The sequence below is a fragment of the Numenius arquata genome, chromosome 18 (assembly GCF_964106895.1).
Source record: "Numenius arquata chromosome 18, bNumArq3.hap1.1, whole genome shotgun sequence".
Classification (NCBI taxonomy): domain Eukaryota; kingdom Metazoa; phylum Chordata; class Aves; order Charadriiformes; family Scolopacidae; genus Numenius; species Numenius arquata.
In genome coordinates this window covers 8,528,972-8,544,778 of record NC_133593.1, presented here as the reverse complement: position 1 = coordinate 8,544,778, position 15,807 = coordinate 8,528,972, and the positions used below count along the sequence as shown (strand labels likewise).

Sequence of the window (15,807 nt, the reverse complement as noted above, 5' to 3'; positions counted from 1 at the left end):
TGCCCCTCACAGTATTTTTTTTAACGCAAGAGGTTTTCCCCCTGGCCCTCTCACACACACGCACACAGAGCACTTGGTGTTCCCCTTTTATTTTGTCTATTATTGTTGTCAGAAACAGCGGCATTTTATGGCAGGATGCCCAGGGCACGTTAAGGGATTCTGCACTTCTCCCCTCTACCACCAATTCTTTGGTTTCTCTTGATCCCTTGTTCCTCTGTACTGTTGACACCAGCCTGGACCAGACTAGCACAGAATTACTCCCAATTAGTTCATACTATCAATGAGAGTACTCTGTAGCAGGTATTATTAGGATGCAGTGTGTTATTACAAGTGCTAAACGAGCTGGAACAGCAAATGCTGAGCAATCAGAAGAATTAACTGCATAGCAAATCCTGGAAGGTGGTAGGAGGGGAGAAAGCCTTTCAGAGACGCGGTTCTCTGCCCAGACAGTGTAAATTTCCCAAGCATTCTCAGAAAAGAGCACACACAAATCACACAGACGCTTTCTAGCTACTCTCCAACTCGTTTCCTCTAAGGACCCCCCCTCCCCGTGTTTAACATTTGACAGCCCTCCTCCCAGTCCAGAAATGCCGTAGTACTCCACGTGTCACAAATCCCAACTGAAAGAGGTTACATCAAAAGAGGAACTGAAGAAGATGCTCTTTGCCCTCAGATTTTAGTAACAGTCGGGTGCCAGCCATGAGGCAGCCGCAGTCACACCTTTCCGAGGCTTTGCCTGGTCCTGGCTGGCCCCACTTTTATCCGTGCTGCCGAAGCAGACGGGAGGTTGCAAAATGGAACGGTTTTCTTTTAAAATGTCTCTTTTTTTTTTTTCCTCCAATTTTATTTTCATTTTAGTCCCACAGCAACAATGATATTTCTTAAATACAGCAAAGAAGAGCAAAACTGACAGCCAGCCGCAGGAACAGTCCAGCTGAGAAACCTGCCGGCTGTATCGCTTCAGAAACAGCTCTTTGCAGCTTATGTAGCTTTACATAAAGCATCTGTTCTTTGTCTGAGCCCTTTTGCTTGTCACATTTCAAAGACTCCTTTTGCTGGCTACAGAGGCAACGGAAAGTATGCTGGGTCGCAAGTGGGGTCACGAAGAGATGAAGAGGGAGAGAATCAACCGCGACACAGATACACCTCCCTGTACTGGCTTCAGCTTCAGAGCACGCTTTGAAAAAAAATAGGGGAAAAAACCCCAACAATAAAATAAAATACGCAAAGCATTTGAGGAACAAGAAAGTCTTGCTTCCACCTATACCCCTGAGGAAAATGGCCTTGCGGGGAATTGGGAACCATACAAACCAGACATGAAGTTTCTTTAAAGAAAATGACTCAGATAAGCAGTGAGATAGATAGATCACTGCACCATTTGGAGCCCAGCAGAGAGGCCACAGGGAGCAACGACCAGGCAAAGTGTGCTTGAGGAGAGGAGAGGAGGAAGAGTGCGGAAGCAATAAGGTCTGCTTTCATCTCCCAGACCCGCCAGGAGCCAGGCAACTTCAACCAAATCACAGAGGGGAGAGACTGAGCATCCATAACCCTGCATGGAAAGGAATGAGAGCTGCTGGTGTCTTTTCCTCACAGCACAGCTGGTCCTTCAGAGTCTCCGTGGCTCATACAGAGGAGAGAGAGGAGAGAAACTGCAGCTCTTCCTTCACTGACATTTGTGAAAGGAAACTTCATCTGTTGATAATGTCTTGTGAAAATGACTGTAGTGTTTTCTGACAAAACATTATGACCTATTAAGAGTAAATCCCAAAATCCTGTTGGGCCTTCAAAGCTACGAACCAGCTTGCAAGTCCTTCCCCTTGCAAGGAACCGCAGACTTCCCCCCAAATAAACCCCAGACAGCCTTCCTGTTTGCAACGTGACCAAAATGGGAAGTGGTTCAGATGCTGAAACCAAAGAGGAGCCTTGTGCATTAAGAATATGGAAAACTGGGAGGTTATTGACATTAATCTCAAGAGTGCTGACTCGCCTCTCGCTGCAGAGGTTGTAACTCCTCAAAAATCTCCTTTTTTCCATAGCACATCAAAGAACCGTACGACAGCCTGGGCACTGCTAAATCTTGTGACTGACCTGCCATATCTGTTTGTCCCATGTGCCTGTCCCTGTCTCCTGTCTATTGTCCTTCATTCAGGAGCTTGAGAGGGCTGGGACTGGCAGTCTCTGGCATGACTGAGAAGCACAAGGACAGCCAAGGCCCTGTTTCACAGCAGACACTAGATGTTTAAGAACATTTTTGATGCAGATCAAAAGATAAACTAACACTGCAAGCTTAAGAAAGGGATTTAAAGAGAAGCAGGTTCAAGGAATGGCTGAAGAGGCAGGTTATCTGGAAAGCAAGCTGTCGCAGCCCACAGCTATCAAAAACACTACTAGTAAGCAAGATTTCTCTTTTGTTGTTTATTAAGACTCCAGGCAGGAATGGCATATCTGATTCTGCATCTCTTGAGAATCAAAAAGTGTCCCTACCAGAGCAAAGCACCAAGCACAGCAATAGATTACTATATGCCAGATGATCCTTTTGTGCAATATGAGCACCTTGCCAAATCTTGGGAACACTTAGGACAGAGCCATAGATGGAAAAAGCAGCTGAAGGCTTCACAAAGCAAGAAAACAGCAGAAGCCGGAGTGAGAAAAGTTAGTTACAATTCAGAGACCCAACGCAGTGACACTGCAGAGGGAATTGCCCAGCACAGGGGAAGTGACAGGGAGTAAGTTTTAAAAGCAATGCTTTTGCTGCCAGCCTCATGCATGCAGTAAGCTGCAGGATTAAGACGATTGCCCCCAACAGACAAACCTCCCAGCTTCACTTACTCAGAGCAGAAATGAGAGATGGGAGATCTTGAACTGTATAGTTTATCTTACTGAAGGAAAGGTGCTGCCAACATTTATAGTCTGCAGCATTTTCAGGGTTATCACTAGCCATTCCCTGTACGAAAGGTGCATCCAATGCAACATCAGCTGTTCCATCTTCAGATGCAGCTGCATAAACTGACATGAAGTCATGAAAAACAAGAGTTGACCGGCGTGGCGGGAGGTCAGCACAGTGCTGGGTGAAAGGTAATCAGGAATTTGATAGGGCCTTATAGTTCACACTGATCACATCCTCTCTTCCTTTTTGAGAGAGGCTGAAGCTCTTAAAATATATCCAAGGATGAACATTTTTCATTAAGTAAACTTGCTATATTGACAGTTTACAGAAATACTACAAGTTATTATTTTTAAATATAGGCTGAAAGTGAGACAGCTCATTTTTATCTCTTTTCCACAGAGTTTAAAGTACACTTCCCATCCTGCCTGAGGCAGCATGCACATTACAAGAAGCAACGAGGTCCTTGTAATCGTTTACAGCAGGACAGGATGCCCACTAAGACTGGCAGGAAACATTAACCGCACGATGCATTTTGGCCCATCTGTCCCTTGGAAGCCACATGCAGAATTCTGCTGCTGCTTTTTACAGAGACAAAGCAACCTGTGAAAGACAGATGTTTCAGAAATTCACCATGTGAAGTTACAGGCCCAGGAAATCCACATCACTTTTGTGCTCTTAAGCAAATGTGCACATCGTGCAAACGATTTCATTATAATACTGTAAATCGGGAATTCTGACGTGGGCTAAACATCGAGCGCTGCAGGTACCGACACACAGACTCAGTGAGGCTCTTGATGACCGAAGCCCGCACATGTCTCACACCAACAGTGTTTTACACAGAAGCCAACTCCACCCTTAGCAACTTTTTATGCCTCCAAAGCACTTCAGTGCAGTCTCTTGTGACAAAAGAATAACAGTCAACCCATTCTTAGACAGGTCACTCCATCCTTCGCTTCTCTCTGGCAAACAGCGTTGTTTCTCTACAGCACAGAAAGCACTGCCTTCCCGAAGACTGCTCCCCGCTGCCCCTATGGTGTTGCTCTTGTACCTTTAGACATAGTAATAAGAAAGTGTCAGGCAGAGAAAGTTGAGTAAAAAAAGTTTCTTCAGAGGAAATTAATGCTTAAAGTGCACGAAAATATTTCAAGCCACAGGCTGAACCACAGTCTTCGAAGAAATGCACTTTAATACTGATAATGCCTTCAATTTTTCCAGCCACTATAGGAAGAACTACTCCCTTGAAGATGGAAGTAAGGTTGGAATCCAGAAAACCTGCTAAAGATTTCTGGTTTGTCCCTCTAGAGGCATCATCTCAGTGGCTGATGGCTGGGGCTGCAATAGTGACTGCTCCTCTGAAACAGCCGATCTCAGTTGTTTCTGTGGCATCCGCTTCCATGATCTCGTCTCTGTAGCAGGAGACATAAAAACAGCAGCCCTTTGTCAGCAGGAAGCTGGCAAAGGGACACGGTTTTTAGAAACGGGCAAGTTTAGGGAAAACCCAAGATACACCAGAGAGTATTTCAGGTGTTGCAACCTCCCCAGTCCTAGAAAACTGGCATCTAAGAAGAACCTACACTGGGAGAGCAGAGGTTGTGTTTAAATCCACTGGAGCCTCTGCCCAAGCTCTGCCAGGCTGAACATAATATTTCTAGAGAAAGTAACAGCTCTCCATTTTCCACACAGAGTTCCCTCCCAGGTGTTACAAGGGAAACAAACATAATTATCTTACAGACAATTTGGCAAAGTCGCCAGTGTTAATGTCCTGACTTTATAAAGTGTGTGCTATAAAAGCCCTGTGATTTTAACACTTGCAGTACATGTGGAGCTAAATTTTACTTTTCCTAGAAAAAGCACCAGGCATTTGGGTTATTGACTCAAGAGAACAACAGCCCTTGCTTTTCTCAGCAGCGTCTCCTGCCCATTTCTACCTGGACGCAATTTCATGAGTAAGCTGGCCTGCCTACAATTTCTGTCACCAAAGGCATAATAACATGCCAAGAGTAGTTGCTGAGCAAGAAGGTAAAAGGATACTGAAGACATTTCTTCATGATTTAATTTACCTTCTGGATTTATTTCTGAATCACTGGTGTTTCCAGGGTCTTCCTTAAGAACTCCCACATCCTTTGCCCAGTCTGTCCATTTAATTTCTTCTACTCTGGAGAGACAAAATGCAACAGACACTGATGCACAGAGCACACCATTTCGGTCCATATCTCATTGTCCTGCAGCATCCCCAAGCCAGCTCATCCTGCCAACACAATCCTAATGGTTTGGCTGCAGCCAAATATACTACGGAGCTTTTTTTTTGAGTAAAGATCTTCTAAGCTCCACAAGGTAAACATCTTCTTTCCCTGCATATTGTGTGCTGGTCTATACTGTTTATTTTAAAATACTCCAGTTCCTCCCAGGGAATACACTTAATACAAAAGAGAAGATTCTACTTTCTGTACATGCTCCATAGCCCGTAACACCCTGGGGTTACAGAACTGCTGCTTGCAGTTTGGTTCACTGGGTGGGGAAAGGTTCCCCTGCTCTCCCAGACCCTGTACGTGAGGAATAGTGCTGCCCCGCTGTGTTGCACCCAAGTTGCATGTTCCTGAGTGAAGGGGCCACCAGCCTGCATCCATCCCACCTGCCCTGGGCACAGCTATCCCCGCAGCGGCAAAGAAAGCATCATTGCAGACACTGCCACCACAACCACTTCCACGGATGTGGGTTAAACAGGACACCTTCTGGTGACAGCATGTCTTGGTGACAATGCTGGTGGCTCAACTAGCTCTCAAACTTCCAGCGTTGCAATCACCAACCAATTTGTACGTACCCAGGAACACGTGGTTGAGTCACTCTGTTCACACGGTGAACACACTGAAATTCCCCGTGGTTCAGGACTATCAGCTTATGAATCACGGGAACCCGTTACTAGGCTGGAGTGTAAGAGGCAATGGTAGATCTGTCTTACCTGAAACACCATCTCTCATCTTTCTTATTGAGGCCCACTGACATGAAGCAGCCAGATCTCCTCTTCCCACCTTGGCGCCACAGCCAGGCCTTCTCTATTTCTAGAATAGCAATGGCTCTCTGAAAGAAGAAGTCCATGTCAGAGAGAAAACAGGGTATAAAGAGCCCAGCCCCTCTTTTTGATTAAATCTTCCCCAATCAGCAACTACTTTGACTGAGAAAATGACTTTGGAACTCAATCCCAAAGTGCTCCTTAGCTTAATAGTACCAGTCAGTTATTTACTGGCTCAGTTTCCTTATGCACGTGGATCTGGCCCGGCTGGTAGCCACGCAAACAGCGTGAGTTTTAAATGCATCCAAAAATGATGTTACGATTTACCCCCAGAGTAAAAGAGAAGTTTATAGCTGAGGCTTAGGACAAACAAAGACCCTGTCATCTCCGATGTTATAAGAGTCGAGTAGGAGTCTGGGCCACGACACAACTGCTGAGCAGCACCGTGTCTCACCTGCAGCTTCCAGACGCTTTTGCTATAACCAGAAATATCCGTGACGGTCTCGCTCATGAGCGCAATCAGCATGTTGAGCAGAAGAATGTAAGTGAGGATCACAAAGAGAAGCAGCAGGAGCATGACGAAGTATCTGAATCTGGCATGTTCGTGGAAATCCAGGTCACCCATCCCAATGGTGATTTTGAAGAGCTCCAGGGAGACACTCAGCAGCCCACCGTACATAGCACGGCTCCCAGCACTCTCCAGCTGAGCAAGAGACTTGTTGTGAGAGACCGAAGGACTTTCCCCCATCAGTGTAACCAGAGCTATGAGAAAAACAGAATTTGAATCCTCCTCAGAAAAATCTACTTCTTGCAGCCCAGCCTACAACATGATGCTGAGTGAGTCCTTACCTGCAGCGAAGCCAAAGAGGAAGATCATATAAACCAAGAGAAAACGCAGCAGATCTCTCAGGATAGTCTGAAACACAAATCAGGAGGAAATGCCATTCTTTATCTCACATGAAATCACCAGGGTGATCTGTTCTCACAGATCATAAACCAGCCCCCAGTAATAATACTGAAAGCAAGTTGGAAAATGCTTTTATCCAGTTTAAGGAACCACTAATTACTTCCTCGGGTAAATAACATCATCAGTAGCTTAATCTGACAGTATTTCATAACAACTTCTTCCTTGTTATGTTTGTATGAATAGGTTCTTTGAAATAAGTATCATGTCAGTTCCCCAGCACAGCTGTGTCCAAATCGTTTCAACACACACATCTCTTTTCTACCTCCATTGGGTTTCACACAAGTGGTGATCAGAATTCTTCCCTGGCAGCTCATTTCACCTGCTCTGTCTTGCCTTTCTAGTCCCAGGCTCCTTTATGGACCTGGAAACACTTCTCAGCCCAAGCATCACTGTTCCAGGGAACTTGCACTGGTTTTGACCGCTAGTTTTGAATTGGTTTATGACAAACAGGTAAGCGTCAGCTGCTCTCCCTTGCTATATTCAAAGATGGCAAACTAGGGGTTTGTCGCAATTGTACTTCCTTGAAGACCCTGATCTAATTGCCTTCTGCAATTCCTTTACTTCCACAGTCAGTACCTCAATTCTATTTCTGGTTTTCATGACCCTGAGAGAAGAAAAGTAATTGCAGGACTTCTATCAGTACCCCACAACCAAAAGCTTTTCATACACAGTTTTTCACCAAATACTGACCTTCTGTATCATGACGCTGTAGATCCCAGTGCGCTGAAAGCCCCGGGTGTAATACAGCATGTTCACCCATCCCAACAATAGGGAGAACACCATCACTGCCACATAGTTCTCTGAACTGGCACCGTACAGGACTGCTGACAGCAGCAATGAGAAAGCCTGGATGAAGCTGGAGAGAAGGAGAATGAATGACACAAAGACCTACGTCAACAAAAAAGGCCCACTTGCAGATCCGTGCTCTTTCGCAAGGCAAAGCACATTTTATGAGGCTACATGGAGCATATAAAGTGGCAGTTAATCAGACACATAGTTTATATAAGCAAATCCTGTTATAACCAGACCCACAAATTGCTGCAGTTTTGTTATGAACTGGTTAATCTCACGGTATGGAAACTCTGAACTGCTCGATGTAACTCACGTAACTGATATTAAATGGAAAAGAATTTTAACACTTAATAACACATGCACACGTATGCATCTATACACATTTCTCCTCAGAGAACTGAGAAGCTGTTTTCCTTTTGACCAAATCTATGAGCCACAGTGACTGTATGATTAAAAGCTTGAGCTCTTCTTCTCACAAGTATATGTTCTGAACTGTGGAATAATTGAGGGTCTGACCGTCGCTGTGTTCAGCTACAAATCCAAGGACAGACCCTACCCAAAGTCTATTAGAACAAAGAGTTATGAGAAGATGCAGCAGGTAGGAGAGGCAAGCAGGGAAGGGATGGAAAGAGGAGACAGTGGCAGAGAATGAGTCCTGCTCACCATCTCTCTATTAACGTTAGGGCAACTTAGCTGCACGCAGCAGAGAACCAATTTCACCCGTGCTTTCATTGCGCAAAAAACCTGAAGAGACATACATCAAGATCTCAATGCAGCTGTCAGAACACATTGTCTTCAGGGACTGGCGTCTCCTCCGCAAGTACAGGCTCTAATAGAGAAAAATCAATGGTAGCCATTCATCAAAACAACAGGGTATATTAGAGAGTGATTCCTGCCCGGCAGCGCCTATCGCTCAGGGGAGGGGTTTGCTCCATAAGCTCCTCTTCATGCTTTAATTTTCAAGATCCCAAATTTTAGCTAGTCATCCTTCCAAGATGAAAAAAAGGCCTTATTTATAAAGGGCAAGGATAAACAAGGGCTGAATCATGGCTCAGCCCTGTGTCTTTATTAATAGACCGCATTAGATGCCAAAGATGCATTTTAGCACCATAAATCACAGAAGTCTCTCATAATTACTTACTGTTGTGAGCCTATTCTTGCTATTGCCCAGCAACTTGGCTTGTGCCACCCCTGTCGCTGCTAGATCATGCTGACACTGTGTCTCAGAGCAGGATTCCCTCCTGCCACCCCCTCATGCACATCCTGATGTCAGAAGAACCGACTCTTGCCTCAGCGTCAGTGACGCTTTCCTTTTTTAATTTCTTACAATGAAACTACACGAGAGATCCCCATACCTGAGCAAAAATTAGATAGATGCCTCCTAGCAAGATAATGATCAGTCCAGAGACCCACAGGAAGCCTCCAGCCGTAAACTCCACTGGAAATGAAGGCTGCAAGATAAAAGCAAAAAAAAACCCCAAAATATTGAAGACAGGCAGAGGTAGTAACAATAACCCCCCTGCACCTTTTAAACTCAGCTCCTTCCATTCAAGCCTTTCCAGATGAAAGAAGATTGGGTCTACCTTTAACCGCAGAGGTTGATAATATGCAATGGCTGTAAAGATGATCATGAATGACAAGTACGAGACAAAGCTGAAGTAGAATCTCTTGGAAGCAAACGTTTCCCATTTTTGCTGAAGCAGTTTGTTCAGTGGCTCCAAAACCACCATCTTGTACCGATTCTATGGAAAAACAAACAACAAAAATGTATCCATGTGTCAAGAAGAATGCAAATTTACCAGAGATGATTATCTTTTTCAGGGTTGGAGCTCAGTGGCTCCAACTAGGCTACCTCTAAACGTTTATTCAGTCAGGCTTTTCAATATGAAATAAATTAACTACCCCATCAGAAGTTACTTCAGCTTGGCTTCATCAAGCTGAAGCCTTTGGACACACACAGCCTTAGGACAACCAAAGGATCAAAAATTTCTCTCGTATTATTGATTATCAGAGGGATACCAAGCAGACTATAAATAATAAAATAAGCAAATACTTCCATCATGCAGTTTCTTTTCCAGAAAAATGATCATGGTGAAACATCACATAAACTTTAAATCATTTGCATAATTATACAGCAACACTATAGAGAGGCAGAAAAAATGTGGCTGGTTTTGACTTGTATAACAGCACTCACTGGTGTGTCACTGCTGTACGCCAGAATCTCCAGCACGGAGTTCTCCTCAAAGCTGTCTATAGAGGACAAGTCGTAGAGGGACACATGGATAGGTCCATAGGTCCATTCAGTGAACTTGCGTGACAGGTGCCTGTACACAGGGTCTTTGATCTCTCTTTGGATGATGTGCTTGAAGATCTGAGGAGAAACAGGACACACACCAGAAAAATGCGTACGTAATGAAGGTGCTGAATGACACAAGTAGACCCAAATCACCTTCAAGTACAAGGCACCTGGCTTTCTGCACGATACCCTTTGATACATTCAAACACCAGACTATCTGGCTAAAAGCAGACAATCCAACTACACCGTGTATCAGCTCTTCCCGGAGTAGAACCAACTTCAGTCCAGACCAGCTGTCTCGGCTGGGACCGAGAGCAGCAGCTGAGACTCTGTGGGACACTAACCGGAGTGACCTGGTGGAGGCCTCCTTTACTGTCTCCCGTGGCACTGCCACTGTCATCAGCGTTACCACAGGTTGGGTGCAAGATGCTCCTACATCAACCCCCACTGCTCCGCTGAGGATGTACACTGCAGTCTTCCTCATTTCTCAGCAACCCCAGGGATTCCCTGTAGGTGTCTTTACCTCCACTTTGCCTGTCTTGGCAGCAAGCTGCAGAGGATTTAATCCATCATAATTCACTATCTCCTCCAGCTTCCACGTTGGGTCAAGCTTCACACCTGCCTTCAAAATCTCAACATACGTTGTGCTCACAAACTTGGTGTTCTCCTCAGTGTCATCTGCAATCATCACCAGGGCATGGAGGACTGTGTTGCCCTGTGTATCCTGCTCTTGGAGCCTGGCTTTCTGGTGGGGATTGTTTAGAAGATATTCCACCACCTCAAGCTGGTTGGTACAAGCAGCCAAGGAGAGAGGAAGTTCACCTGAAGAGATTAAGACAGTATTTGGAGGTGAAGCAGAAAGGGGTAGGGAAAAAAAAAAAAAAGGGAAAAAAAGCAATTCTAGGAAAATATATTTAGCCTATAGTTTTATCACTGGAACACAGCACAAGTTCTTTCTCAGAACCTCTAGATTCGGAAAGAAGTTTGCAGTAAACAATTACTCCTTATTTCCCTAATTTGGCTAAACTAATGAAGTATTTGTCTCTGTCTGAAGCCCCCCCTCAAATGGGATTAAATACATAAAATCAAAGATGATGGCAAATGCTTATTGGACACCTCAGTTTCTGAAAGGATCCTGCCATTCAAGGAAGTCAAGAGCTTGATTACAGGATAGCGGAGAAGGCAACCCACACACAGAGGGGCAAACCCAAGTGAAGAAAATTAGCAGCATCACATACAGTAAGCAATAAAAGAAGCAAAGGAACATATCCCACACTGACTCACCAAAATAAAAGTAAACTCCTTCTTTCTTCTTCTTGAAGAATTCTCCATGGGCTCTGGCATGGACATCAGCTCCATTCTCTACTAGAAGTTTCACTAAATCCAGGTTCCTTTTCTCTATGGCGATATGGAGAGCCGTCTGGCCTAAGAAAACAGGCAAAACCCATCACTCGGTGCCGCTATCAGAGGGAACAGGCAAAGGACTCTTCAGCAAAGCCCCATTTCAACAACAGCTGTATGTTCTGCAGAGCAATCCTGCAGGGTCAGGGTTGGGCAAAGGGTGGGTGACAAGTGATGATTTTCAACAGTGTTCACTGGAAAAGCACGTTGCAAACACTGAGTCAGAAGACAAGATCAGAAAATTCAATGCATCTACCCCTGCCTGGCACCAAGATCCTAAGCAGCTATGAGAGGATAAAGACAACCATACACATACACGACTATGCTGCAGGTCTGCTATTAAAAGGATAACCCAACCAGCAGAACTCATTCTTTAACAGCAATATACTATTTCTTTTTCACTTTTAGATGTGCTTTTTAAGCTTTCCAAAGCAAATCCTCTATTATTCCTCAGTTATTGAATGACTATAATTTCTGTTTTATAGAACGAGAACAAAGTTGCAGAAGTGAAGCATATAATTCAGGCCAAAGAGGATACAGACCAGAATCAGAACTAAAAGATGAGTAGGCTGTTGCTGGAATCACACCAGAACTCTGGAACTGCAGCGCTGCATAAGCTCCAGTTCCCCTCTTTTTCCTTGTATCTGCACATCTCACCAGTCTAATGGGGAGGCTGCTTTGACACAGCATCAGAACAGAAACCTTACCTCTGTAGTAACAATCAGAGCACGCCACGTTGACAAGTGGCCTGGGATTCTGTGTCTTTTGGTCTATTTCCAGCAAGAGTGGGATTGTGTCATTCTTTCCATTTTTTAAGTTCAACAGGGCCTTCATTAAGCAGGTCTTCCCAGTCTTTGCATCTAGTAGAAAAGAAGTATCAAATGGGTTGTGCGTGTACTTTGCACAGATCTGTATTACACGATTCACTGTGCCCAGAACTTAACTGTCACTGTAGGACCAAATACAATAATAATTTTAAAGGCCTTTCTCAGTATTTAGTCTGCGGTAGAGGTAAAAGCCTTAGGATATATATAATTAATGGCATTCCCCATCCTCAGATGGACATTAGGAAAATAAAAGAATAGACAGAAGGCTGGAGAAAGCAAAAAAAAACCACAAGCAGGTTCCCCTGCTTCTCTCCTACATTAACAAGCGCTGTCTCTGCTACTTTTTACAGAGTATTGAACAGGCATCTACCTGTGTATTCAGAATTGGTGAGAAATTTGGAGGTCCTCCTTAAGTACTCGAGTAAACCATCCAGTGCCTCTGGGCTGCCCCTTGAGACTGCGCTGAAGAGCCTGTCTCTGTCAAAGCGATTGGGGTCCTTTTGGCTACGGAAGAAACGCAAAGCGTTAAGAAGTTCTGGAGAGCAGAAGACAGGAGTGTGCAGTAAGTTCTAGTGGGACGGTGTAAGGAAGGAGGGAGGCAGAAAAGTTTGTCAGAAAAAAACAAGTATTTTATTTTTGAGTCAAGGGAAAAACAGAGACAGTTATTTCCCAGAATTCTCTTAAGGGGCTGCTCTTTCCATCAGCTGGAGCCCTTCCCAGATCCAGTCTGATGTGCAACCCTGGAAGGCATCCAGAGCGCAAAGAAAGAGAAGCCCAAGATAGCTGCAAGACCAGAGTCGGTCCCATCACATGGTGTGAGATCCTTTACATCCCTCCCTGGGCAGAACAGCTCAGCTGTGCAGGGCTCCATGCTAAGCTGCTCTTACAGCCAACTCGGCTTATTTGGTGCTAGTTCAGATATACTCAAACTACACCACAACACACACCATACACACACCTCCCAAGTACAGAAGGAAAGCCCTGATATGTCCCCTTTCTGGTTTTAATTACCTTGCCACCTGATTCCTGTAATATTCCTGCATTGTCACTTTTAGTTTAGACTTTGGGAAAGTCTATAGGCCCCCACCAGCAGGGATCACTGCAGATCAACAGGGATCCCACCCTTGTCAAATAACCAAGTTACTCACTTGCTGACGAGTCCTGGGCGATAGTTCAGATTAATCTTGACTTTAGGAGGGAAGTCACTGCTCTCCTTCTGATAAGGTGTCTCCAAGGGCCGTGGCTCTCCTTTCTTTCCATGTCCTGATCTTTCCTCCTTTTTACTAGATGCAGGTTTATCTTCCTGGATGCTGTCATCTGTTTCAAGCAATCCCATCAACCTGTTCCTCTGTCCTGGACCCGGCTGCCCATTTGTGAAGTTATCCATTTCTAGCAGAGATGGTCTTGCAGCTCACCAAAGACCTTCCCCGCTGGGAGACTAAACCTGCAAGGGAGAGGGAGAATTAACAGCATTTGTTCACAAACCTGGAATGTGTACAGTGCAGCACAGAGGAAAGCACTTTTCCAGGACCAGCATTCCTACAGTTGACTACAGGTCCCTCGAGAGAGAGATTCAAGTAAAACTCTGAACACTGGGAGTATTTCAATAAAGGATCAAGGCCTTAAATAGGGTCTATCACTGGTGAAGAGAAGTTCAAAAGCAGTTAACGAAATACAGACAACTCGTCTGCAGAACATATGAACCCCCTTTGTGAGATGACCTCACCTGTTGGCAGCAGCACAGGCTCCTTACATAAAAGGCAAAGAAAGAGGATCTTTAGGAGACCACGATCATTGTTCTTGTCTCAGTGCAGCCAGCACAGCCTAGTCACCGAGTGGCCAAAAAGATAAGATTAACTGTAGGCCTCCTTTAGAACAGTGGTAAGTTTGTTCATGCTCTGTTGGTAAGGATTACGCTATTTCTACAGGGAAAACACATGCACAAATTCTGTTCCTCTCATGCATTCCTGCATTTCATCCTGGGGCAAAAGCAGCGGGATCTCCCCAATGTTTGGAGTGGCTGGCTCTCCATGGGAGCACAGGCTTTGAACTTCCAGCTCCACACACAGGCAAACACAGACCCCAGCTGCCATGTGGACACTCGGAGCCCTCAGAGCCTGAGCACAGCTCTCCCGAGAGCAAAGCTGGATGCAGAGCTGCTGTGCAGAGAGCATCAGGATTCATCAGAGCATCCAGCCAGCCCCACGTCTCTCATCTAACACGTCCCGTGCTCCTTTTTCACTCTTTTGAGACACCTCTTCATATATACGCGGATACATCTCGGATCCACACCCAATGCAAGCTATCTGTAGTCAGCCTATGACTGCAGAAACACACAGTTTGCGAGGCAGCAAGGAAACATCTGTGATTACCAACCTGAAGAAGAGCTTTTATAAATAACTCCGCCTTATTCACATGTACTCCCTCCAAACGGTTAACAGCTTTTCTCTGAAGAGAAATCTCCCTTGCTGGGACTACAGCCAGACTCCATAGCCTGTACCAGCAAAGAGGTAAATTGACACAGCGTTAGCATTCTGGTTTAGATTAGGATATGGAGAAACACAGTTCTAAGCAGAAAACAGCCACAAAACATCTATATGCAGCTCACAGCAAGAAACCCAAGGGCTGATTTTAAGATGAACCATTATGATAATTCAGCCATTCAGTTTAGTCTGCACTCTAACGACAAACATTCCTCTGCACACGCACGCATACACCCTATAATCCCATTTCAGACTTATTTCCTCCCCCAGAACACTTACTGGTACATTTGCCGATCCTTTAGAGGGCTATTTGCACTTCCACAATAGTTTGCTTGTGCTTTTCTGTCTTCGTTTCCCCCAAATCATTTCTCAGCTGCGGTTTCCATCTCACCACAGCGCTCGAGAGAGTTATTTACTGTCAGTCTTGTACAGACAGACTGTCTGGTTTAAAAGCAAGAGCAAAAGGATCCTAAAAAAACTGGACCCTATAATATATACATCCACTTTGTGTGTCCCTAGGAAACACAGAGCACTCTCTGTTTGCCGGCTCAACTTTCACTTCTCTACTCAAGAGCCGAGTTGTTTCTTTCTGCAACTTTACCAAGCCATTTTGAGTAGCGCAGCACAAAAAAAGCCCTGCTGTCAAAAGAGGAAGAGCACAGCACTTACCCCAAGTTGCTGCAAGCTCCACCCAAGAACTGATCTGACAAAGAGTCCCAACAGATTCTTCAGAGCGTAAATAACCTCTCGGTAGAAACCAAGTCAAACACCAACAAGAGTTAATAAGCACGAAAGCAGACCTCAAATTATTTACATCCATGGGTGAGAGTCCTCCTCTTCTGCAGAGAAGACCACGCTCATATTAGCACTCTATTAATGGCACAAAGTTGAACTCCTACTTGGTGGTGGTCCATGAGAGAATCCCGGCCACCTGTGAGAAGCAATAACCACGGATTATTGTTATTTACACAACTGTATAGCTTTCTGCAAAGTGAAGAAAGGCTTGCACAGGAAATGACTAGATAGATTTCTCAGTAAAAGAGAGAGCCAATGAGTGCAGTGCTCTTATATGGGAAAGCTGGCTGGCTCTTGCAGATTCATAATGCTTAACCCCTGCCTGCACATATAGAGGCGACATCTCGTG

General features: G+C 44.9%; 1 protein-coding gene across 1 annotated transcript; it reads right to left on the bottom strand.

Moving 5' to 3' along the window:
• Positions 1-4,057: 4,057 nt before the first annotated feature.
• On the bottom strand, positions 4,058-15,271 carry LOC141473141 (transient receptor potential cation channel subfamily V member 2-like). The gene is made up of 17 exons (XM_074160484.1): positions 14,943-15,271; positions 14,557-14,674; positions 13,329-13,624; positions 12,551-12,684; positions 12,061-12,213; positions 11,237-11,377; positions 10,476-10,774; positions 9,851-10,027; positions 9,240-9,398; positions 9,012-9,107; positions 8,415-8,485; positions 7,555-7,720; positions 6,747-6,813; positions 6,352-6,659; positions 5,847-5,965; positions 4,948-5,042; positions 4,058-4,293 (listed from the first exon to the last, which is right to left on the bottom strand). The coding sequence occupies exons 3-17, from the start codon at positions 13,565-13,567 to the stop codon at positions 4,163-4,165; spliced, it is 2,355 nt and encodes a 784-aa protein (XP_074016585.1). The 5' UTR covers positions 13,568-13,624; positions 14,557-14,674; positions 14,943-15,271; the 3' UTR covers positions 4,058-4,162.
• Positions 15,272-15,807: the final 536 nt, after the last annotated feature.